The following is a 27032-nucleotide window of genomic DNA, read 5'->3' as shown; positions in this document are numbered from 1 at the left end:
AACTGTCTCTGTGTGTTACTGTTATATACACTCCTGTAGTGTCTGTTAATGTGTTACTGATTTCTTCCGATCTATAACTGTCTCTGTGTGTTACTGTTATATACACTCCTGTAGTGTCTGTTAATGTGTTACTGATTTATACCGATCTATAACTGTCTCTGCGTGTTACTGTTATATACACTCCTGTAGTGTCTGTTAATGTGTTACTGATTTATACCGATCTATAACTGTCTCTGCGTGTTACTGTTATATACACTCCCGTAGTGTCTGTTAATGTGTTCCTGATTTATACCGATCTATAACTGTCTCTGTGTGTTAATGTTATATACACTCCTGTAGTGTCTGTTAATGTGTTACTGATTTATACCGATCTATAACTGTCTCTGTGTGTTACTGTTATATACACTCCTGTAGTGTCTGTTAATGTGTTACTGATTTATACCGATCTATAACTGTCTCTGCGTGTTACTGTGATATACACTCCTGCAGTGTCTGTTAATGTGTTACTGATTTATACCGATCTATAACTGTCTCTGCCTGTTACTGTTATATACACTCCTGTAGTGTCTGTTAATGTGTTACTGATTTATACCGATCTATAACTGTCTCTGTGTGTTAACGTTATATACACTCCTGCAGTGTCTGTTAATAGTTACTGATTTATACCGATCTATTACTGTCTCTGTGTGTTACTGTTATATACACTCCTGTAGTGTCTGTTAATGTGTTACTGATTTATACCGATCTCTAACTGTCTCTGTGTGTTAATGTTATATACACTCCTGCAGTGTCTGTTAATAGTTACTGATTTATACCGATCTATAACTGTCTCTGCGTGTTACTGTTATATACACTCCTGTAGTGTCTGTTAATGTGTTACTGATTTATACCGATCTATAACTGTCTCTGTGTGTTACTGTTATATACACTCCTGTAGTGTCTGTTAATGTATTACTGATTTATTCCGATCTATAACTGTCTCTCTGTGTTACTGTTATATACACTCCTGTAGTGTCTGTTAATGTGTTACTGATTTCTACCGATCTATAACTGTCTCTGTGTGTTACTGTTATATACACTCCTGTAGTGTCTGTTAATGTGTCACTGATTTATACCGATCTATAACTGTCTCTGTGTGTTACTGTTATATACACTCCTGTACTGTCTGTTAATGTATTACTGATTTATTCCGATCTATAACTGTCTCTCTGTGTTACTGTTATATACACTCCTGTAGTGTCTGTTAATGTGTTACTGATTTCTACCGATCTATAACTGTCTCTGTGTGTTACTGTTATATACACTCCTGTAGTGTCTGTTAATGTGTAACTGATTTATACTGATCTATAACTGTCTCTGTGTGTTACTGTTATATACATTCCTTTAGTGTCTGTTAATGTGTTACTGATTTATACTGATCTATAACTGTCTCTGTGTGTTACTGTTATATACACTCTTGTAGTGTCTGTTAATGTGTTACTGATTTATACCGATCTATAACTGTCTCTGTGTGTTACTGTTATATACACTCCTGTAGTGTCTGTTAATGTGTTACTGATTTATACCGATCTATAACTGTCTCTGTGTGTTACTGTTATATACACTCCTGTAGTGTCTGTTAATGTGTGACTGACTTATACTGATCTATAACTGTCTCTGCGTGTTACTGTTATATACACTCCTGTCGTGTCAGTTAATGTGTTACTGATTTATACCGATCTATAACTGTCTCTGTGTCTTACTGTTATATACACTCCTGTAGTGTCTGTTAATGTGTTACTGATTTATTCCGATCTATAACTGTCTCTGTGTGTTACTGTTATATACACTCCTGTATTGTCTGTTAATGTGTTACTGATTTATACCGATCAATAACTGTCTCTGTGTGTTACTGTTATATACACTCCTGCAGTGTCTGTTAATGTGTTACTGATTTATACCGATCTATATCTGTCTCTGTGTGTTACTGTTATATACACTCCTGTAGTGTCTGTTAATGTGTTACTGATTTATACAGATCTATAACTGTCTCTGCGTGTTACTGTTATATACACTCCTGTAGTGTCTGTTAATGTGTTCCTGATTTATACCGATCTATAACTGTCTCTGTGTGTTACTGTTATATACACTCCTGTAGTGTCTGTTAATGTGTTACTGATTTATACCGATCTATAACTGTCTCTGTGTGTTACTGTTATATACACTCCTGTAGTGTCTGTTAATGTGTTACTGATTTATTCCGATCTATAACTGTCTCTGTGTGTTACTGTTATATACACTCCTGTAGTGTCTGTTAATGTGTTACTGATTTATACCGATCTATAACTGTCTCTGCGAGTTACTGTTATATACACTCCCGTAGTGTCTGTTAATGTGTTCCTGATTTATACCGATCTATAACTGTCTCTGTGTGTTAATGTTATATACACTCCTGCAGTGTCTGTTAATGTGTTACTGATTTAAACCGATCTATAACTGTCTCTGTGTGTTACTGTTATATACACTCCTGTAGTGTCTGTTAATGTGTTACTGATTTATACCGATCTAAAACTGTCTCTGTGTGTTACTGATATATACACTCCTGTAGTGTCTGTTAATGTGTTACTGATTTATACCGATCTATAACTGTCTCTGTGTGTTACTGTTATATACACTCCTGTATTGTCTGTTAATGTGTTACTGATTTATACCGATCTATAACTGTCACTATGTGTTAATGTTATATACACTCCTGTAGTGTCTGTTAATGTGTTACTGATTTATACCGATCGATAACTGTCTCTGCGTGTTAATGTTATATACACTCCTGTAGTGTCTGTTAATGTGTAACTGATTTATACCGATCTATAACTGTCACTGTGTGTTACTGTTATATACACTCCTGTCGTGTCTGTTAATGTGTTACTGATTTATACCGATGTATAACTGTCTCTGTGTGTTACTGTTATATACACTCCTGTACTGTCTGTTAATGTGTTACTGATTTATACCGATCTATAACTGTCTCTGTGTGTTAATGTTATATACACTCCTGTAGTGTCTGTTAATGTGTTACTGATTTATACCGATCTATAACTGTCTCTGTGTGTTACTGTTATATACACTCCTGTAGTGTCTGTTAATGTGTTACTGATTTATACCGATCTATAACTGTCTCTGTGTGTTACTGTTATATACACTCCTGCAGTGTCTGTTAATGTGTTACTGATTTATACCGATCTATAAACTGTCTCTGTGTGTTAATGTTATATACACTCCTGCAGTGTCTGTTAATGTGTTACTGATTTATACCGATCTATAACTGTCTCTGTGTGTTACTGTTATATACACTCGTGTAGTGTCTGTTAATGCATTACTGATTTATTCCGATCTATAACTGTCTCTGTGTGTTACTGTTATATACACTCGTGTAGTGTCTGTTAATGTATTACTGATTTATACCGATCTATAACTGTCTCTGTGTGTTACTGTTATATACACTCCTGTAGTGTCTGTTAATGTGTTACTGATTTATACCGATCTATAACTGTCTCTGTGTGTTACTGTTATATACACTCCTGTAGTGTCTGTTAATGTGTTACTGATTTATTCCGATCTATAACTGTCTCTTTGTGTTACTGTTATATACACTCCTGTAGTGTCTGTTAATGTGTTACTGATTTATACCGATCTATAACTGTCTCTGTGTGTTAATGTTATATACACTCCTGTAGTGTCTGTTAATGTGTTACTGATTTATACCGATCAATAACTGTCTCTGTGTGTTACTGTTATATACATTCCTTTAGTGTCTGTTAATGTGTTACTGATTTATACCGATCTATAACTGTCTCTGTGTGTTACTGTTATATACACTCCTGTAGTGTCTGTTAATGTGTTACTGATTTATACCGATCTATAACTGTCTCCGTGCGTTACTGTTATATACACTCCTGTCGTGTCTGTTAATGTGTTACTGATTTGTACCGATCTATAACTGTCTCTGTGTGTTACTGTTATATACACTCCTGTAGTGTCTGTTAATGTATTACTGATTTATTCCGATCTATAACTGTCTCTCTGTGTTACTGTTATATACACTCCTGTAGTGTCTGTTAATGTGTTACTGATTTCTACCGATCTATAACTGTCTCTGTGTGTTACTGTTATATACACTCCTGTAGTGTCTGTTAATGTGTTACTGATTTATACCGATCTATAACTGTCTCTGTGTGTTACTGTTATATACACTCCTGTACTGTCTGTTAATGTATTACTGATTTATTCCGATCTATAACTGTCTCTCTGTGTTACTGTTATATACACTCCTGTAGTGTCTGTTAATGTGTTACTGATTTCTACCGATCTATAACTGTCTCTGTGTGTTACTGTTATATACACTCCTGTAGTGTCTGTTAATGTGTAACTGATTTATACTGATCTATAACTGTCTCTGTGTGTTACTGTTATATACATTCCTTTAGTGTCTGTTAATGTGTTACTGAATTATACTGATCTATAACTGTCTCTGTGTGTTACTGTTATATACACTCTTGTAGTGTCTGTTAATGTGTTACTGATTTATACCGATCTATAACTGTCTCTGTGTGTTACTGTTATATACACTCCTGTAGTGTCTGTTAATGTGTTACTGATTTATACCGATCTATAACTGTCTCTGTGTGTTACTGTTATATACACTCCTGTAGTGTCTGTTAATGTGTGACTGACTTATACTGATCTATAACTGTCTCTGCGTGTTACTGTTATATACACTCCTGTCGTGTCAGTTAATGTGTTACTGATTTATACCGATCTATAACTGTCTCTGTGTCTTACTGTTATATACACTCCTGTAGTGTCTGTTAATGTGTTACTGATTTATTCCGATCTATAACTGTCTCTGTGTGTTACTGTTATATACACTCCTGTATTGTCTGTTAATGTGTTACTGATTTATACCGATCAATAACTGTCTCTGTGTGTTACTGTTATATACACTCCTGCAGTGTCTGTTAATGTGTTACTGATTTATACCGATCTATATCTGTCTCTGTGTGTTACTGTTATATACACTCCTGTAGTGTCTGTTAATGTGTTACTGATTTATACCGATCTATAACTGTCTCTGTGTGTTACTGTTATATACACTCCTGTATTGTCTGTTAATGTGTTACTGATTTATACCGATCTATAACTGTCTCTGTGTGTTACTGTTATATACACTCCTGTATTGTCTGTTAATGTGTTACTGATTTATACCGATCTATAACTGTCTCTGTGTGTTACTGTTATATACACTCCTGTATTGTCTGTTAATGTGTTACTGATTTATACCGATCTATAACTGTCTCTGTGTGTTACTGTTATATACACTCCTGTATTGTCTGTTAATGTGTTACTGATTTATACCGATCTATATCTGTCTCTGTGTGTTACTGTTATATACACTCCTGTAGTGTCTGTTAATGTGTTACTGATTTATACCGATCTATAACTGTCTCTGTGTGTTACTGTTATATACACTCCTGTATTGTCTGTTAATGTGTTACTGATTTATACCGATCTATATCTGTCTCTGTGTGTTACTGTTATATACACTCCTGTAGTGTCTGTTAATGTGTTACTGATTTATACCGATCTATAACTGTCTCTGTGTGTTACTGTTATATACACTCCTGTATTGTCTGTTAATGTGTTACTGATTTATACAGATCTATATCTGTCTCTGTGTGTTACTGTTATATACACTCCTGTATTGTCTGTTAATGTGTTACTGATTTATACCGATCTATAACTGTCTCTGTGTGTTACTGTTATATACACTCCTGTAGTGTCTGTTAATGTGTTACTGATTTATACCGATCTATAACTGTCTCTGCGTGTTACTGTTATATACACTCCTGTAGTGTCTGTTAATGTGTTACTGATTTATACAGATCTATAACTGTCTCTGCGTGTTACTGTTATATACACTCCTGTAGTGTCTGTTAATGTGTTCCTGATTTATACCGATCTATAACTGTCTCTGTGTGTTACTGTTATATACACTCCTGTAGTGTCTGTTAATGTGTTACTGATTTATACCGATCTATAACTGTCTCTGTGTGTTACTGTTATATACACTCCTGTAGTGTCTGTTAATGTGTTACTGATTTATTCCGATCTATAACTGTCTCTGTGTGTTACTGTTATATACACTCCTGTAGTGTCTGTTAATGTGTTACTGATTTATACCGATCTATAACTGTCTCTGCGAGTTACTGTTATATACACTCCCGTAGTGTCTGTTAATGTGTTCCTGATTTATACCGATCTATAACTGTCTCTGTGTGTTAATGTTATATACACTCCTGTAGTGTCTGTTAATGTGTTACTGATTTAAACCGATCTATAACTGTCTCTGTGTGTTACTGTTATATACACTCCTGTAGTGTCTGTTAATGTGTTACTGATTTATACCGATCTAAAACTGTCTCTGTGTGTTACTGATATATACACTCCTGTAGTGTCTGTTAATGTGTTACTGATTTATACCGATCTATAACTGTCTCTGTGTGTTACTGTTATATACACTCCTGTATTGTCTGTTAATGTGTTACTGATTTATACCGATCTATAACTGTCACTATGTGTTAATGTTATATACACTCCTGTAGTGTCTGTTAATGTGTTACTGATTTATACCGATCGATAACTGTCTCTGCGTGTTAATGTTATATACACTCCTGTAGTGTCTGTTAATGTGTAACTGATTTATACCGATCTATAACTGTCACTGTGTGTTACTGTTATATACACTCCTGTCGTGTCTGTTAATGTGTTACTGATTTATACCGATGTATAACTGTCTCTGTGTGTTACTGTTATATACACTCCTGTACTGTCTGTTAATGTGTTACTGATTTATACCGATCTATAACTGTCTCTGTGTGTTAATGTTATATACACTCCTGTAGTGTCTGTTAATGTGTTACTGATTTATACCGATCTATAACTGTCTCTGCGTGTTACTGTTATATACACTCCTGTAGTGTCTGTTAATGTGTTACTGATTTATACCGATCTATAACTGTCTCTGTGTGTTACTGTTATATACACTCCTGCAGTGTCTGTTAATGTGTTACTGATTTATACCGATCTATAAACTGTCTCTGTGTGTTAATGTTATATACACTCCTGCAGTGTCTGTTAATGTGTTACTGATTTATACCGATCTATAACTGTCTCTGTGTGTTACTGTTATATACACTCGTGTAGTGTCTGTTAATGCATTACTGATTTATTCCGATCTATAACTGTCTCTGTGTGTTACTGTTATATACACTCGTGTAGTGTCTGTTAATGTATTACTGATTTATACCGATCTATAACTGTCTCTGTGTGTTACTGTTATATACACTCCTGTAGTGTCTGTTAATGTGTTACTGATTTATACCGATCTATAACTGTCTCTGTGTGTTACTGTTATATACACTCCTGTAGTGTCTGTTAATGTGTTACTGATTTATTCCGATCTATAACTGTCTCTTTGTGTTACTGTTATATACACTCCTGTAGTGTCTGTTAATGTGTTACTGATTTATACCGATCTATAACTGTCTCTGTGTGTTAATGTTATATACACTCCTGTAGTGTCTGTTAATGTGTTACTGATTTATACCGATCAATAACTGTCTCTGTGTGTTACTGTTATATACATTCCTTTAGTGTCTGTTAATGTGTTACTGATTTATACCGATCTATAACTGTCTCTGTGTGTTACTGTTATATACACTCCTGTAGTGTCTGTTAATGTGTTACTGATTTATACCGATCTATAACTGTCTCCGTGCGTTACTGTTATATACACTCCTGTCGTGTCTGTTAATGTGTTACTGATTTGTACCGATCTATAACTGTCTCTGTGTGTTACTGTTATATACACTCCTGTAGTGTCTGTTAATGTATTACTGATTTATTCCGATCTATAACTGTCTCTCTGTGTTACTGTTATATACACTCCTGTAGTGTCTGTTAATGTGTTACTGATTTCTACCGATCTATAACTGTCTCTGTGTGTTACTGTTATATACACTCCTGTAGTGTCTGTTAATGTGTTACTGATTTATACCGATCTATAACTGTCTCTGTGTGTTACTGTTATATACACTCCTGTACTGTCTGTTAATGTATTACTGATTTATTCCGATCTATAACTGTCTCTCTGTGTTACTGTTATATACACTCCTGTAGTGTCTGTTAATGTGTTACTGATTTCTACCGATCTATAACTGTCTCTGTGTGTTACTGTTATATACACTCCTGTAGTGTCTGTTAATGTGTAACTGATTTATACTGATCTATAACTGTCTCTGTGTGTTACTGTTATATACATTCCTTTAGTGTCTGTTAATGTGTTACTGATTTATACTGATCTATAACTGTCTCTGTGTGTTACTGTTATATACACTCTTGTAGTGTCTGTTAATGTGTTACTGATTTATACCGATCTATAACTGTCTCTGTGTGTTACTGTTATATACACTCCTGTAGTGTCTGTTAATGTGTTACTGATTTATACCGATCTATAACTGTCTCTGTGTGTTACTGTTATATACACTCCTGTAGTGTCTGTTAATGTGTGACTGACTTATACTGATCTATAACTGTCTCTGCGTGTTACTGTTATATACACTCCTGTCGTGTCAGTTAATGTGTTACTGATTTATACCGATCTATAACTGTCTCTGTGTCTTACTGTTATATACACTCCTGTAGTGTCTGTTAATGTGTTACTGATTTATTCCGATCTATAACTGTCTCTGTGTGTTACTGTTATATACACTCCTGTATTGTCTGTTAATGTGTTACTGATTTATACCGATCAATAACTGTCTCTGTGTGTTACTGTTATATACACTCCTGCAGTGTCTGTTAATGTGTTACTGATTTATACCGATCTATATCTGTCTCTGTGTGTTACTGTTATATACACTCCTGTAGTGTCTGTTAATGTGTTACTGATTTATACAGATCTATAACTGTCTCTGCGTGTTACTGTTATATACACTCCTGTAGTGTCTGTTAATGTGTTCCTGATTTATACCGATCTATAACTGTCTCTGTGTGTTACTGTTATATACACTCCTGTAGTGTCTGTTAATGTGTTACTGATTTATACCGATCTATAACTGTCTCTGTGTGTTACTGTTATATACACTCCTGTAGTGTCTGTTAATGTGTTACTGATTTATTCCGATCTATAACTGTCTCTGTGTGTTACTGTTATATACACTCCTGTAGTGTCTGTTAATGTGTTACTGATTTATACCGATCTATAACTGTCTCTGCGAGTTACTGTTATATACACTCCCGTAGTGTCTGTTAATGTGTTCCTGATTTATACCGATCTATAACTGTCTCTGTGTGTTAATGTTATATACACTCCTGTAGTGTCTGTTAATGTGTTACTGATTTAAACCGATCTATAACTGTCTCTGTGTGTTACTGTTATATACACTCCTGTAGTGTCTGTTAATGTGTTACTGATTTATACCGATCTAAAACTGTCTCTGTGTGTTACTGATATATACACTCCTGTAGTGTCTGTTAATGTGTTACTGATTTATACCGATCTATAACTGTCTCTGTGTGTTACTGTTATATACACTCCTGTATTGTCTGTTAATGTGTTACTGATTTATACCGATCTATAACTGTCACTATGTGTTAATGTTATATACACTCCTGTAGTGTCTGTTAATGTGTTACTGATTTATACCGATCGATAACTGTCTCTGCGTGTTAATGTTATATACACTCCTGTAGTGTCTGTTAATGTGTAACTGATTTATACCGATCTATAACTGTCACTGTGTGTTACTGTTATATACACTCCTGTCGTGTCTGTTAATGTGTTACTGATTTATACCGATGTATAACTGTCTCTGTGTGTTACTGTTATATACACTCCTGTACTGTCTGTTAATGTGTTACTGATTTATACCGATCTATAACTGTCTCTGTGTGTTAATGTTATATACACTCCTGTAGTGTCTGTTAATGTGTTACTGATTTATACCGATCTATAACTGTCTCTGTGTGTTACTGTTATATACACTCCTGTAGTGTCTGTTAATGTGTTACTGATTTATACCGATCTATAACTGTCTCTGTGTGTTACTGTTATATACACTCCTGCAGTGTCTGTTAATGTGTTACTGATTTATACCGATCTATAAACTGTCTCTGTGTGTTAATGTTATATACACTCCTGCAGTGTCTGTTAATGTGTTACTGATTTATACCGATCTATAACTGTCTCTGTGTGTTACTGTTATATACACTCGTGTAGTGTCTGTTAATGCATTACTGATTTATTCCGATCTATAACTGTCTCTGTGTGTTACTGTTATATACACTCGTGTAGTGTCTGTTAATGTATTACTGATTTATACCGATCTATAACTGTCTCTGTGTGTTACTGTTATATACACTCCTGTAGTGTCTGTTAATGTGTTACTGATTTATACCGATCTATAACTGTCTCTGTGTGTTACTGTTATATACACTCCTGTAGTGTCTGTTAATGTGTTACTGATTTATTCCGATCTATAACTGTCTCTTTGTGTTACTGTTATATACACTCCTGTAGTGTCTGTTAATGTGTTACTGATTTATACCGATCTATAACTGTCTCTGTGTGTTAATGTTATATACACTCCTGTAGTGTCTGTTAATGTGTTACTGATTTATACCGATCAATAACTGTCTCTGTGTGTTACTGTTATATACATTCCTTTAGTGTCTGTTAATGTGTTACTGATTTATACCGATCTATAACTGTCTCTGTGTGTTACTGTTATATACACTCCTGTAGTGTCTGTTAATGTGTTACTGATTTATACCGATCTATAACTGTCTCCGTGCGTTACTGTTATATACACTCCTGTCGTGTCTGTTAATGTGTTACTGATTTGTACCGATCTATAACTGTCTCTGTGTGTTACTGTTATATACACTCCTGTAGTGTCTGTTAATGTATTACTGATTTATTCCGATCTATAACTGTCTCTCTGTGTTACTGTTATATACACTCCTGTAGTGTCTGTTAATGTGTTACTGATTTCTACCGATCTATAACTGTCTCTGTGTGTTACTGTTATATACACTCCTGTAGTGTCTGTTAATGTGTTACTGATTTATACCGATCTATAACTGTCTCTGTGTGTTACTGTTATATACACTCCTGTACTGTCTGTTAATGTATTACTGATTTATTCCGATCTATAACTGTCTCTCTGTGTTACTGTTATATACACTCCTGTAGTGTCTGTTAATGTGTTACTGATTTCTACCGATCTATAACTGTCTCTGTGTGTTACTGTTATATACACTCCTGTAGTGTCTGTTAATGTGTAACTGATTTATACTGATCTATAACTGTCTCTGTGTGTTAGTGTTATATACATTCCTTTAGTGTCTGTTAATGTGTTACTGATTTATACTGATCTATAACTGTCTCTGTGTGTTACTGTTATATACACTCTTGTAGTGTCTGTTAATGTGTTACTGATTTATACCGATCTATAACTGTCTCTGTGTGTTACTGTTATATACACTCCTGTAGTGTCTGTTAATGTGTTACTGATTTATACCGATCTATAACTGTCTCTGTGTGTTACTGTTATATACACTCCTGTAGTGTCTGTTAATGTGTGACTGACTTATACTGATCTATAACTGTCTCTGCGTGTTACTGTTATATACACTCCTGTCGTGTCAGTTAATGTGTTACTGATTTATACCGATCTATAACTGTCTCTGTGTCTTACTGTTATATACACTCCTGTAGTGTCTGTTAATGTGTTACTGATTTATTCCGATCTATAACTGTCTCTGTGTGTTACTGTTATATACACTCCTGTATTGTCTGTTAATGTGTTACTGATTTATACCGATCAATAACTGTCTCTGTGTGTTACTGTTATATACACTCCTGCAGTGTCTGTTAATGTGTTACTGATTTATACCGATCTATATCTGTCTCTGTGTGTTACTGTTATATACACTCCTGTAGTGTCTGTTAATGTGTTACTGATTTATACAGATCTATAACTGTCTCTGCGTGTTACTGTTATATACACTCCTGTAGTGTCTGTTAATGTGTTCCTGATTTATACCGATCTATAACTGTCTCTGTGTGTTACTGTTATATACACTCCTGTAGTGTCTGTTAATGTGTTACTGATTTATACCGATCTATAACTGTCTCTGTGTGTTACTGTTATATACACTCCTGTAGTGTCTGTTAATGTGTTACTGATTTATTCCGATCTATAACTGTCTCTGTGTGTTACTGTTATATACACTCCTGTAGTGTCTGTTAATGTGTTACTGATTTATACCGATCTATAACTGTCTCTGCGAGTTACTGTTATATACACTCCCGTAGTGTCTGTTAATGTGTTCCTGATTTATACCGATCTATAACTGTCTCTGTGTGTTACTGTTATATACACTCCTGTAGTGTCTGTTAATGTGTTACTGATTTATACCGATCTATAACTGTCTCTGTGTGTTACTGTTATATACACTCCTGCAGTGTCTGTTAATGTGTTACTGATTTATACCGATCTATAAACTGTCTCTGTGTGTTAATGTTATATACACTCCTGCAGTGTCTGTTAATGTGTTACTGATTTATACCGATCTATAACTGTCTCTGTGTGTTACTGTTATATACAGTCGTGAAGTGTCTGTTAATGCATTACTGATTTATTCCGATCTATAACTGTCTCTGTGTGTTACTGTTATATACACTCGTGTAGTGTCTGTTAATGTATTACTGATTTATACCGATCTATAACTGTCTCTGTGTGTTACTGTTATATACACTCCTGTAGTGTCTGTTAATGTGTTACTGATTTATACCGATCTATAACTGTCTCTGTGTGTTACTGTTATATACACTCCTGTAGTGTCTGTTAATGTGTTACTGATTTATTCCGATCTATAACTGTCTCTTTGTGTTACTGTTATATACACTCCTGTAGTGTCTGTTAATGTGTTACTGATTTATACCGATCTATAACTGTCTCTGTGTGTTAATGTTATATACACTCCTGTAGTGTCTGTTAATGTGTTACTGATTTATACCGATCAATAACTGTCTCTGTGTGTTACTGTTATATACATTCCTTTAGTGTCTGTTAATGTGTTACTGATTTATACCGATCTATAACTGTCTCTGTGTGTTACTGTTATATACACTCCTGTAGTGTCTGTTAATGTGTTACTGATTTATACCGATCTATAACTGTCTCCGTGCGTTACTGTTATATACACTCCTGTCGTGTCTGTTAATGTGTTACTGATTTGTACCGATCTATAACTGTCTCTGTGTGTTACTGTTATATACACTCCTGTAGTGTCTGTTAATGTATTACTGATTTATTCCGATCTATAACTGTCTCTCTGTGTTACTGTTATATACACTCCTGTAGTGTCTGTTAATGTGTTACTGATTTCTACCGATCTATAACTGTCTCTGTGTGTTACTGTTATATACACTCCTGTAGTGTCTGTTAATGTGTTACTGATTTATACCGATCTATAACTGTCTCTGTGTGTTACTGTTATATACACTCCTGTACTGTCTGTTAATGTATTACTGATTTATTCCGATCTATAACTGTCTCTCTGTGTTACTGTTATATACACTCCTGTAGTGTCTGTTAATGTGTTACTGATTTCTACCGATCTATAACTGTCTCTGTGTGTTACTGTTATATACACTCCTGTAGTGTCTGTTAATGTGTAACTGATTTATACTGATCTATAACTGTCTCTGTGTGTTACTGTTATATACATTCCTTTAGTGTCTGTTAATGTGTTACTGATTTATACTGATCTATAACTGTCTCTGTGTGTTACTGTTATATACACTCCTGTAGTGTCTGTTAATGTGTTGCTGATTTCTACCGATCTATAGCTGTCTCTGTGTGTTACTGTTATATACACTCCTGTAGTGTCTGTTAATGTGTTACTGATTTATACCGATCTATAACTGTCTTTGTGTGTTACTGTTATATACACTCCTGTAGTGTCTGTTAATGTGTTACTGATTTATATCGATCTATAACTGTCTCTGTGTGTTACTGTTATATACACTCCTGTAGTGTCTGTTAATGTGTTACTGAATTATACCGATCTATAACTGTCTCTGTGTCTTACTGTTATATACACTCCTGTAGTGTCTGTTAATGTGTTACTGATTTATTCCGATCTATAACTGTCTCTGTGTGTTACTGTTATATACACTCCTGTATTGTCTGTTCATGTGTTACTGATTTATACCGATCTATAACTGTCTCTGTGTGTTACTGTTATATACACTCCTGTAGTGTCTGTTAATGTGTTACTGATTTATTCCGATCTACAACTGTCTCTGTGTGTTACTGTTATATACACTCCTGTAGTGTCTGTTAATGTGTTACTGATTTATACCGATCTATAACTGTCTCTGCGTGTTACTGTTATATACACTCCTGTAGTGTCTGTTAATGTGTTACTGATTTATACCGATCTATAACTGTCTCTGCCTGTTACTGTTATATACACTCCTGTAGTGTCTGTTAATGTGTTACTGATTTATACCGATCTATAACTGTCTCTGTGTGTTAATGTTATATACACTCCTGCAGTGTCTGTTAATAGTTACTGATTTATACCGATCTATAACTGTCTCTGTGTGTTACTGTTATATACACTCCTGTAGTGTCTGTTAATGTGTTACTGATTTATACCGATCTATAACTGTCTCTGCGTGTTACTGTTATATACACTCCTGTAGTGTCTGTTAATGTGTTACTGATTTATACCGATCTATAACTGTCTCTGTGTGTTACTGTTATATACACTCCTGTAGTGTCTGTTAATGTATTACTGATTTATTCCGATCTATAACTGTCTCTCTGTGTTACTGTTATATACACTCCTGTAGTGTCTGTTAATGTGTTACTGATTTCTACCGATCTATAACTGTCTCTGTGTGTTACTGTTATATACACTCCTGTAGTGTCTGTTAATGTGTTACTGATTTATACCGATCTATAACTGTCTCTGTGTGTTACTGTTATATACACTCCTGTAGTGTCTGTTAATGTATTACTGATTTATTCCGATCTATAACTGTCTCTCTGTGTTACTGTTATCTTCACTCCTGTAGTGTCTGTTAATGAGTTACTGATTTCTACCGATCTATAACTGTCTCTGTGTGTTACTGTTATATACACTCCTGTAGTGTCTGTTAATGTGTTACTGATTTATACCGATCTATAACTGTCTCTGTGTGTTACTGTTATATACATTCCTTTAGTGCCTGTTAATGTGTAACTGATTTATACTGATCTATAACTGTCTCTGTGTGTTACTGTTATATACATTCCTTTAGTGCCTGTTAATGTGTTACTGATTTATACTGATCTATAACTGTCTCTGCGTGTTACTGTTATATACACTCCTGTCGTGTCAGTTAATGTGTTACTGATTTATACCGATCTATAACTGTCTCTGTGTGTTACTGTTATATACACTCCTGTAGTGTCTGTTAATGTGTTACTGATTTATATCGATCTATAACTGTCTCTGTGTGTTAGTGTTATTTACACTCCTGTAGTGTCTGTTAATGTGTTACTGATTTATATCGATCTATAACTGTCTCTGTGTGTTACTGTTATATACACTCCTGTAGTGTCTGTTAATGTGTTACTGATTTATACCGATCTATAACTGTCTCTGCGTGTTACTGTTATATACACTCCTGTAGTGTCTGTTAATGTGTTACTGATTTATACCGATCTATAACTGTCTCTGTGTCTTACTGTTATATACACTCCTGTAGTGTCTGTTAATGTGTTACTGATTTATTCCGATCTATAACTGTCTCTGTGTGTTACTGTTATATACACTCCTGTATTGTCTGTTAATGTGTTACTGATTTATACCGATCAATAACTGTCTCTGTGTGTTACTGTTATATACACTCCTGTAGTGTCTGTTAATGTGTTACTGATTTATACCGATCTATAACTGTCTCTGTGTGTTACTGTTATATACACTCCTGTAGTGTCTGTTAATGTGTTACTGATTTATTCCGATCTATAACTGTCTCTGTGTGTTACTGTTATATACTTTCCTGTAGTGTCTTTTAATGTGTTACTGATTTATACCGATCTATAACTGTCTCTGCGTGTTACTGTTATATACACTCCCGTAGTGTCTGTTAATGTGTTACTGATTTATACCGATCTATAACTGTCTCTGTGTGTTAATGTTATATACACTCCTGTAGTGTCTGTTAATGTGTTACTGATTTAAACCGATCTATAACTGTCTCTGTGTGTTACTGTTATATACACTCCTGTAGTGTCTGTTAATGTGTTACTGATTTATACCGATCTAAAACTGTCTCTGTGTGTTACTGTTATATACACTCCTGTAGTGTCTGTTAATGTGTTACTGATTTATACCGATCTATAACTGTCTCTGTGTGTTACTGTTATATACACTTCTGTATTGTCTGTTAATGTGTTACTGATTTATACCGATCTATAACTGTCACTATGTGTTAATGTTATACACACTCCTGTAGTGTCTGTTAATGTGTTACTGATTTATACCGATCTATAACTGTCTCTGACTGTTAATGTTATATACACTCCTGTAGTGTCTGTTAATGTGTAACTGATTTATACCGATCTATAACTGTCACTGTGTGTTACTGTTATATACACTCCTGTCGTGTCTGTTAATGTGTTACTGATTTATACCGATGTATAACTGTCTCTGTGTGTTACTGTTATATACACTCCTGTAGTGTCTGTTAATGTGTTACTGATTTATACCGATCTCTTACTGTCTCTGTGTGTTAATGTTATATACACTCCTGTAGTGTCTGTTAATGTGTTACTGATTTATACCGATCTATAACTGTCTCTGTGTGTTACTGTTATATACACTCCTGTAGTGTCTGTTAATGTGTTACTGATTTATACCGATCTATAACTGTCTCTGTGTGTTACTGTTATATACACTCCTGTAGTGTCTGTTAATGTGTTACTGATTTATACCGAACTATAACTGTCTCTGTGTGTTACTGTTATATACACTCCTGCAGTGTCTGTTAATGTGTTACTGATTTATACCGATCTATAAACTGTCTCTGTGTGTTAATGTTATATACACTCCTGCAGTGTCTGTTAATGTGTTACTGATTTATACCGATCTATAACTGTCTCTGTGTGTTACTGTTATATACACTCCTGTCGTGTCTGTTAATGTGTTACTGATTAATACCGATCTATAACTGTCTCTGTGTGTTACTGTTATATACACTCCTGTATTGTCTGTTAATGTGTTACTGATTTATACCGATCTATAACTGTCACTGTGTGTTAATGTTATATACATTCCTGTAGTGTCTGTTAATGTGTTACTGATTTATACCGATCTATAACTGTCTCTGTGTGTTACTGTTATATACACTCCTGTAGTGTCTGTTAATGTGTTACTGATTTCTACCGATCTATAACTGTCTCTTCGTGTTACTGTTATATACACTCCTGTAGTGTCTGTTAATGTGTTACTGATTTATACCGATCTATAACTGTCTCTGTGTGTTAATGTTATATACACTCCTGCAGTGTCTGTTAATAGTTACTGATTTATACCGATCTATAACTGTCTCTGTGTGTTACTGTTATATACACTCCTGTAGTGTCTGTTAATGTATTACTGATTTATTCCGATCTATAACTGTCTCTCTGTGTTACTGTTATATACATTCCTTTAGTGTCTGTTAATGTGTTACTGATTTATACCGATCTATAACTGTCTCTGTGTGTTGCTGTTATATACACTCCTGTAGTGTCTGTTAATGTGTTACTGATTTATACCGATCTATAACTGTCTCTGCGTGTTACTGTTATATACACTCCTGTAGTGTCTGTTAATGTGTTACTGATTTATACCGATCTATAACTGTCTCTGTGTGTTACTGTTATATACACTCCTGTGGTGTCTGTTAATGTGTTACTGATTTGTACCGATCTATAGCGGTCTGTGTGTTAATGTTTTATGCACATTAACTTGTAATCTTTTAATGTCTTTCTGTCATCAGCATTCCCAATATTATCTCATGTTACACATGTACTGGAAAACATTGTATTCGTAATTTTTTTCTTCATACATACCACGCTCCCTCGTCGCTATCTTTGCTTCTTTCTTCCACTGGTAAATTAACACAATGATGATTATGTAGCCAATGTAACCGGGATACCCTCCGTACCCAATGTATCCATAGGGTGACCAGGCTGATTTCACTGCTGCTGATTTAGAATTGAATAATTTAGTAATATTGAACTCATGACAGCTTTCAACACAGAGGGATCTGTTAGCATTTCGGGAATTAAGACCTGACCTGGGGCATTTTCTGCATTTCCACTTTCAGCTTTTACTCCCAATTAAATCCATTCTTTAGTTAATTATTCAGTCTCTTCTGAATGCTGGAACTGCACTTGTTTCAAGTATTACCTTTGGCAATGCATTAAGCATTCAGAGCTAATCTCCTCCTAACCTCTCTCAAGCTCCCAGTGCTTATCCATGTCATGTTCTCCTCACACAAACAGGTTAAGGCCATTCAGCCCCTCAAGCCTGTTCCATTGTTCACTTAGATCATGGCTGATCTGTACCTCAATTCCATTATGTTGCCTTGGTTCTGGAACGTTAATTCACATAATCCAAAAAAAAACTAACAATTTCACTCAAATTAAACTTCACAATTGATGCCCAGCCTGGACAGTGTTTGGGGGGGAGAGTTCCTGATTTCCATTCCCTTTAGTGTGAAGAAGTTCTTCCTGACATCACCCCTGAATGGCCCAGCTCTCATTTTAAATTCCTTCCCCCTTCCCCCCATTGGCTTATTCTGGACTCCCTCCCTCCCAAACCCCACTCGAGTAAAATATTTCTCTTTCGATACCTTTTCAAATCCTTTAATCATTTTAAACACCTCAATTAGTTCCCCTTAATTTTCTAAACTCAAGCGAATACAAGCCTAATCTCCACAAACTGTCCTCAAACTTAAACCCTTTTATCACCGAGATTATTCTGGTCAATCTGCCTTTCACCCTCTCCAATACCAATATATCCCTCCTGAGGGTTGGTGATCAGACTGAATGCAGTTATTCATGATGGACTCTATCCAGAACTCTGTCTGTCTCTAATATAATTCCCATCTCCTTTTCTCTTTATATTCCAGTCCCACTGTGATAAAGGACAACATTGCAAAAGCCTTTATAATAAGTTTTTTACCTGTCCACCAGTGTTTAGTGATTTCTGTCCTTGAAACTGAAATCTCTCTGTTTCTCCACAGTTCCTAGCTTCTCGCCATTTAGAGAATATTCTCATCTTTGGTCACAGTGGCTAAGGTGACATTTCTCCACAATGAACTCCACCTGCCAGAGTTTTACTCAGTCACTTAATCTCTCAAAATTTCCTTACAACTTCCTGCTCTCGTCTGCAACATTTAATGTGCCAGGTAAATCCGTGTTGTCAGAATACATCGATATGAGTGTCTCTCTACACCTTCATCGAACACATTGATAAATAATAGTGAAAAGATGAAGATTTCAGATTTCAAAACATGTTCAGTCACTGTGTGCATCACAACAGATTCTCAGAGAAGAGTTTAGATTTGACTGTCAGCAGGAATATGAGGAATTGTTTCCTTGGACTGATGATTTAAAGGGTTGGAGTCAGCAGGGGTAGGGGGTGTGGTTTATTGGGACTGATGGTTTAAGGTGATGGGGGTCAGCTGGGGTAGGGGGTGCTGTTTATTGGGAATGATGGTTTAAGGGGATGGGGGTCAGCTGGGGTAGGGGGTGCTGTTTATTGGGAATGATGGTTTAAAGGGTTGGAGTCAGCAGGGGTAGAGGGTGTGGTTTATTGGGACTGATGGTTTAAGAGGATGGGGGTCAGCTGGGGTAGTGGGTGCTGTTTATTGGGAATGATGGTTTAAAGGGTTGGAGTCAGCAGGGGTAGGGGGTGTGGTTTATTGGGACTGATGGTTTAAGGGGATGGGGGTCAGCAGGGGTGGGGAGTGTTGTTTCTTGGTACTGATGGTTTAAGGGGATGGGGGTCAGCTGGGGTAGGGGGTGCTGTTTATTGGGAATGATGGTTTAAAGGGTTGGAGTCAGCAGGGGTAGGGGGTGTGGTTTATTGGGACTGATGGTGTAAGGGGATGGGGGTCAGCTGGGGTAGGGGGTGCTGCTTATTGGGAATGATGGTTTAAAGGGTTGGAGTCAGCAGGGGTAGGGCGTGTTGTTTATTGGGACTGATGGTGTAAGGGGATGGGGGTCAGCTGGGGTAGTGGGTGCTGTTTATTGGGAATGATGGTTTAAAGGGTTGGAGTCAGCAGGGGTAGGGGGTGCTGTTTATTGGGAATGATGGTTTAAAGGGTTGGAGTCAGCAGGGGTAGGGCGTGTTGTTTATTGGGACTGATGGTTTAAGAGGATGGGGGTCAGCTGGGGTAGGGGGTGCTGTTTATTGGGAATGATGGTTTAAAGGGTTGGAGTCAGCAGGGGTAGGGGGTGTTGTTTATTGGGACTGATGGTTTAAGGGGATGGGGGTCAGCTGGGGTAGGGGGTGCTGTTTATTGGGAATGATGGTTTAAAGGGTTGGAGTCAGCAGGGGTAGGGGGTGTGGTTTATTGGGACTGATGGTTTAAGAGGATGGGGGTCAGCTGGGGTAGGGGGTGCTGTTTATTGGGAATGATGGTTTAAGGGGATGGGGGTCAGCTGGGGTAGGGGGTGCTGTTTATTGGGAATGATGGTTTAAAGGGTTGGAGTCAGCAGGGGTAGGGGCTGTTGTTTATTGGGACTGATGGTTTAAGGGGATGGGGGTCAGCAGGGGTGGGGAGTGTTGTTTCTTGGTACTGATGGTTTAAGGGGATGGGGGTCAGCAGGGGTAGGGGGTGTTGTTTATTGGGACTGATGGTTTAAGGGGATGGGGGTCAGCTGGGGTAGGGGGTGCTGTTTATTGGGAATGATGGTTTAAAGGGTTGGAGTCAGCAGGGGTAGGAGCTGTTGTTTATTGGGACTGATGGTTTAAGAGGATGGGGGTCAGCTGGGGTAGGGGGTGCTGTTTATTGGGAATGATGGTTTAAAGGGTTGGAGTCAGCAGGGGTAGGGGCTGTTGTTTATTGGTACTGATGGTTTAAGGGGATGGGGGTCAGCAGGGGTGGGGAGTGTTGTTTCTTGGTACTGATGGTTTAAGGGGATGGGGGTCAGCAGGGGTAGGGGGTGTTGTTTATTGGGACTGATGGTTTAAGGGGATGGGGGTCAGCTGGGGTAGGGGGTGCTGTTTATTGGGAATGATGGTTTAAAGGGTTGGAGTCAGCAGGGGTAGGAGCTGTTGTTTATTGGGACTGATGGTTTAAGGGGATGGGGGTCAGCAGGGGTGGGGAGTGTTGTTTATTGGGACTGATGGTTTAAGGGGATGGGGGTCAACAGGGGTAGGGGGTGTTGTTTATTGGGACTGATGGTTTAAGGGGATGGGGGTCAGCAGGGGTAGGGGGTGCTGTTTATTGGGACTGATGGTTTAAAGGGTTGGAGTCAGCAGGGGTAGGAGCTGTTGTTTATTGGGACTGATGGTTTAAGGGGATGGGGGTCAGCAGGGGTGGGGAGTGTTGTTTATTGGGACTGATGGTTTAAGGGGATGGGGGTCAACAGGGGTAGGGGGTGTTGTTTATTGGGACTGATGGTTTAAGGGGATGGGGGTCAGCAGGGGTAGGGGGTGTGGTTTATTGGGACTGATGGTTTAAGGGGATGGGGTCAGCTGGGGTAGGGGGTGTTGTTTATTGGGAATGATGGTTTAAAGGGTTGGAGTCAGCAGGGGTAGGGCGTGTTGTTTATTGGGACTGATGGTTTAAGAGGATGGGGGTCAGCTGGGGTAGGGGGTGCTGTTTATTGGGAATGATGGTTTAAAGGGTTGGAGTCAGCAGGGGTAGGGGGTGTGGTTTATTGGGACTGATGGTTTAAGAGGATGGGGGTCAGCTGGGGTGGGGAGTGTTGTTTCTTGGTACTGATGGTTTAAGGGGATGGGGGTCAGCAGGGGTAGGGGGTGTTGTTTATTGGGACTGATGGTTTAAGGGGATGGGGGTCAGCTGGGGTAGGGGGTGCTGTTTATTGGGAATGATGGTTTAAAGGGTTGGAGTCAGCAGGGGTAGGAGCTGTTGTTTATTGGGACTGATGGTTTAAGGGGATGGGGGTCAGCAGGGGTGGGGAGTGTTGTTTATTGGGACTGATGGTTTAAGGGGATGGGGGTCAACAGGGGTAGGGGGTGTTGTTTATTGGGACTGATGGTTTAAGGGGATGGGGGTCAGCAGGGGTAGGGGGTGCTGTTTATTGGGACTGATGGTTTAAGGGGATGGGGGTCAGCAGGGGTAGGGGGTGCTGTTTATTGGGACTGATGGTTTAAAGGGTTGGAGTCAGCAGGGGTAGGGGGTGTTGTTTATTGGGAATGATGGTTTAAAGGGTTGGAGTCAGCAGGGGTAGGGCGTGTTGTTTATTGGGACTGATGGTTTAAGAGGATGGGGGTCAGCTGGGGTAGGGGGTGCTGTTTATTGGGAATGATGGTTTAAAGGGTTGGAGTCAGCAGGGGTAGGGGGTGTGGTTTATTGGGACTGATGGTTTAAGAGGATGGGGGTCAGCTGGGGTGGGGAGTGTTGTTTCTTGGTACTGATGGTTTAAGGGGATGCGGGTCAGCAGGGGTAGGGGGTGTTGTTTATTGGGACTGATGGTTTAAGGGGATGGGGGTCAGCTGGGGTAGGGGGTGCTGTTTATTGGGACTGATGGTTTAAGGGGATGGGGGTCAGCTGGGGTAGGGGGTGCTGTTTATTGGGAATGATGGTTTAAAGGGTTGGAGTCAGCAGGGGTAGGGGGTGTGGTTTATTGGGACTGATGGTTTAAGAGGATGGGGGTCAGCTGGGGTAGGGGGTGCTGTTTATTGGGAATGATGGTTTAAAGGGTTGGAGTCAGCAGGGGTAGGGGGTGCTGTTTATTGGGACTGATGGTTTAAGGGGATGGGGGTCAGCAGGGGTGGGGAGTGTTGTTTCTTGGTACTGATGGTTTAAGGGGATGCGGGTCAGCAGGGGTAGGGGGTGTTGTTTATTGGGACTGATGGTTTAAGGGGATGGGGGTCAGCTGGGGTAGGGGGTGCTGTTTATTGGGAATGATGGTTTAAAGGGTTGGAGTCAGCAGGGGTAGGAGCTGTTGTTTATTGGGACTGATGGTTTAAGGGGATGGGGGTCAGCTGGGGTAGGGGGTGCTGTTTATTGGGAATGATGGTTTAAGGGGATGGGGGTCAACAGGGGTAGGGGGTGTTGTTTATTGGGACTGATGGTTTAAGGGGATGGGGGTCAGCAGGGGTAGGGGGTGCTGTTTATTGGGAATGATGGTTTAAGGGGATGGGGGTCAACAGGGGTAGGGGGTGTTGTTTATTGGGACTGATGGTTTAAGGGGATGGGGGTCAGCAGGGGTAGGGGGTGCTGTTTATTGGGACTGATGGTTTAAAGGGTTGGAGTCAGCAGGGGTAGGGGCTGTTGTTTATTGGGAATGATGGTTTAAGGAATGGGGGTCAGCTGGGGTAGGGGGTGTTGTTTATTGGGAATGATCATTTAAGGGGATGGGGGTCAGCAGGATAGGGGGTGTTGTTTATTGGGACTGATGGTTTAAGGGGTTGTGGTCAGCAGGGGTGGGGAGTGTTGTTTATTGGGACTGATGGTTTAAGGGGTTGGGGGTCAGCAGGGGTGGGGGCGTTGTTTATTGGGACTGATGGTTTAAGGGGTTGGGGGTCAGCAGGGGTGGGGGGCGTTGTTTATTGGGACTGATGGTTTAAGGGGTTGGGGGTCAGCAGGGGTGGGGGGCGTTGTTTATTGGGACTGATGGTTTAAGGGGTTGGGGGTCAGCAGGGGTGGGGGGCGTTGTTTATTGGGACTGATGGTTTAAGGGGTTGGGGGTCAGCAGGGGTGGGGGGCGTTGTTTATTGGGACTGATGGTTTAAAGGATTGGGGTCAGTAGGGGTAGTCGGAGATTGTATATTGTGACTAATGGTTTAAGGGGATGGGGGTCAGCAGTGGAAGGGGGGGCGTTGTTTATTGGGACTGATGGTTTAAGGGGTTGTGGTCAGCAGGGGTGGGGAGTGTTGTTTATTGGGACTGATGGTTTAAGGGGATGGGGGTCAGCAGGGGTGGGGGCGTTGTTTATTGGGACTGATGGTTTAAGGGGTTGGGATCAGCAGGGTAGGGGGTGTTGTTTATTGGGACTGATGGTTTAAGGGGTTGGGATCAGCAGGGGTAGGGGGTGTTGTTTATTGGGACTGATGGTTTAAGGAGTTCGGGGTCAGCAGGGATAGGGGGTGCTGTTTATTGGGACTGATGGTTTAAGTGGTTAGGGGTCAGCAGGGATAGGGGGTGTTGTTTCTTGGGACTGATGGTTTAAGGGGTTGGGGGTCAGCAGGGATAGGGGGTGCTGTTTATTGGGACTGATGGTTTAAGGGGTTAGGGGTCAGCAGGGATAGGGGGTGCTGTTTATTGGGACTGATGGTTTAAGGGGTTAGGGGTCAGCAGGGATAGGGGGTGCTGTTTATTGGGGCTGATGGTTTAAGGGGTTAGGGGTCAGCAGGGATAGGGGGTGTTGTCTACTGGGACTGATGGTTTATGTGGTTAGGCGGCCATTTTGTTCGTGCCCCACCTCAACACACTTTTTCACAGAAGGTGTTAATGTTTGCTCATCCAATAATTTGAAGGAAATAGAAACTGAAAGCTGCTGGTTCCCAAATGTGACCGAATGATCCATGAAATATGGGGATATACGCTGCCAGTGTGGTGTCAGGGGTCACAGGGTTACACTGCCAGTGTCGTGTCAGGGGTCACAGGGTTACACTGCCAGTGTGGTGTCAGTGGTCATAGGGTTACATTGCCAGTGTTGTGTGAGGGGTTACAGTGCCAGTGTGGTGTCAGGGGTCACAGGGTTACACTGCCACTGTGATGTCAGGGGCCACAGGGTTACACGACCAGCGAGGTTTCAGGGGTCACAGGGTTACAGTGCCAGTGTGATGTCAGGGGTCACAGGGTTACACTGCCACTGTGATGTCAGGGGTCACAGGGTTACACGGCCAGTGTGGTGTCACGGATCACAGGGTTACACTGCCAGTGTGGTGTCACGGATCACAGGGTTACACTGCCAGTGTGGTGTCAAGGGTTACAGGGTTGCATCTGGAAGGGCACTAATATCCTGGCTGCAAGGTTTGCTAGCGTCACTCGGGAGGGTTTAAACTAGTGTGGCAGGGCGGTGGGAACCAGAGCAGTAGGACAGCTAGTGAAATAAATGAGGAGGACATAGTAAATAAGGCCAGTAAGACTAAGAGGAAGAGCAGGCAGGGAGATGTTGCTGAGCACAGCGGGACTGGTGGTCTGAAGTGCATTTGTTTCGATGCGAGAAGTATAACAGGTAAGGCAGATGAACTTGGAGCTTGGATTGGTACTTGGAAATATGATGTTGTTGCTATTAAAGAAACTTGGTTGAGGGAAGGGCAGGATTGGCAGCTAAATGTTCCAGGCTTTAGAAGCTTCAGGCGGGATAGAGGGGGATGTAAAAGGGGTGGGGGAGTTGCATTAAAGGTTAAGGAGAATATCACAGCTGTACTGCGGCTTATTACCTGCACCCCCTCTCCCCCCCCACTTCCCCTTCCCAGCTCCACTCTCTCAGCTCACCACCCCCCCGCACCCCCCTCCCCCACCCCCTAACCTCTCACAACCCCTTCCCAGCTCCCCCTCGCACCCCCTTCCCTCCACCCCACCCCCTTGCACCCCCTCCTCCCACCGGCATCCTCCTACCCCTGTGTAGGGGCCCGAATAACCCCACTGCCTTGTGGGCATCTCAGGAGAGACCAAGGTTAAGGGAGTAAACCCTAACAGAAAATCCAGAGCGGAACCCCGTAGGCGGTCATGTGTCACCTTTGGCATGTTTCCGGCAGTTCCTGCAGCCATACCGGTGCCAAACGCCGTGCTCTGCACTTCTTTGGACCCCACCAGAAAGGCCGAGAGGGGGGTTTTGACGCTTGGGCAACTCACAACCTCCATACATTCGCCCAGGCATGCGCCATGGTGAGGTCACTCCATAGTCGCCTCACAGCGACCAAAACAACACGGAAGGCAGCAGTTACGGGTTATAAGTCCAGCTCAATTGGTGTAGAGATTGGGCGCCACAGGTTGCCTTTGTCCGTGGCAGAGGTCACCGTATCTCACTGGACAGCTACCGCCCGCCTCAAACCGGGCAGCCCCGGGTCAATAAGCTTCAGGCCCGCCACAGTCCACCTGCTTCAATGGGTGCTTGGAGCTCAGGGTCATTGCCGAAAAGCGGACTGTAACACCGTACCAAACAACATGAAAAAAGGAAAGAAGGTACCAGCCCTTTGCTTTGCAAGCTGCAATGTCAGAACTATGTGTCCTGGCCTGTAGACCTTACACAAACCAACGATTCTCGGAAGACCGCCTTCATTAACAATGAGCTCAGTAGACTCAATGTGGACATTGCAGCACTTCAGGAGACACGCCTCTCTGCGAGCGGATCTCCAACAGAGCAAGACTACACCTTCTTCTGGCAGGGTAGGGATCCTGAAGAACCAAGACAGCATGGAGTGGGCTTCGCCATCAAAAACTCCTTGCTCAGCATGATAGAGCCTCCCTCAAATGGCTCGGAACGCATACTGTCCATCCGACTGCTCACCGCCTCTGGTCCAGTACACCTACTCAGCATCTATGCTCCAACACTCTGCTCCCCACCTGAAGTTAAAGACCAGTTCTACGAGGAACTCCATACTATCATTAGCAGCATCCCCAATACCGAACACCTGTTCCTGCTGAGGGACATTAATGCCAGGGTTGGGGCCGACCATGACTCATGGCCCTCCTGCCTTGGGCGCTATGGCGTTGGAAGGATGAATGAGAACGG

At 40.0% G+C, this 27032-nt stretch overlaps 1 protein-coding gene across 2 annotated transcripts in view; it reads right to left on the bottom strand.

Annotated features, from left to right (window-relative positions):
• The window catches only part of LOC137366737 (HEPACAM family member 2-like), a 230694-nt gene that overhangs the window by 83884 nt on the left and 119778 nt on the right, over positions 1-27032 (bottom strand). The window contains exon 4 of one of the 2 annotated variants that reach the window (XM_068028394.1): positions 18216-18350. In XM_068028394.1, coding sequence (XP_067884495.1) covers positions 18216-18350 — 135 coding nt within the window. The remainder of the gene's footprint in view (positions 1-18215; positions 18351-27032) is intronic. The other variant, XM_068028395.1, reaches the window with a different exon arrangement.

Source organism: Heterodontus francisci, unplaced genomic scaffold (assembly GCF_036365525.1).
Source record: "Heterodontus francisci isolate sHetFra1 unplaced genomic scaffold, sHetFra1.hap1 HAP1_SCAFFOLD_901, whole genome shotgun sequence".
NCBI lineage: Eukaryota > Metazoa > Chordata > Chondrichthyes > Heterodontiformes > Heterodontidae > Heterodontus > Heterodontus francisci.
Note: the sequence above shows the minus strand (reverse complement) of the source record. Positions and strands in the feature narration are given on the sequence as shown.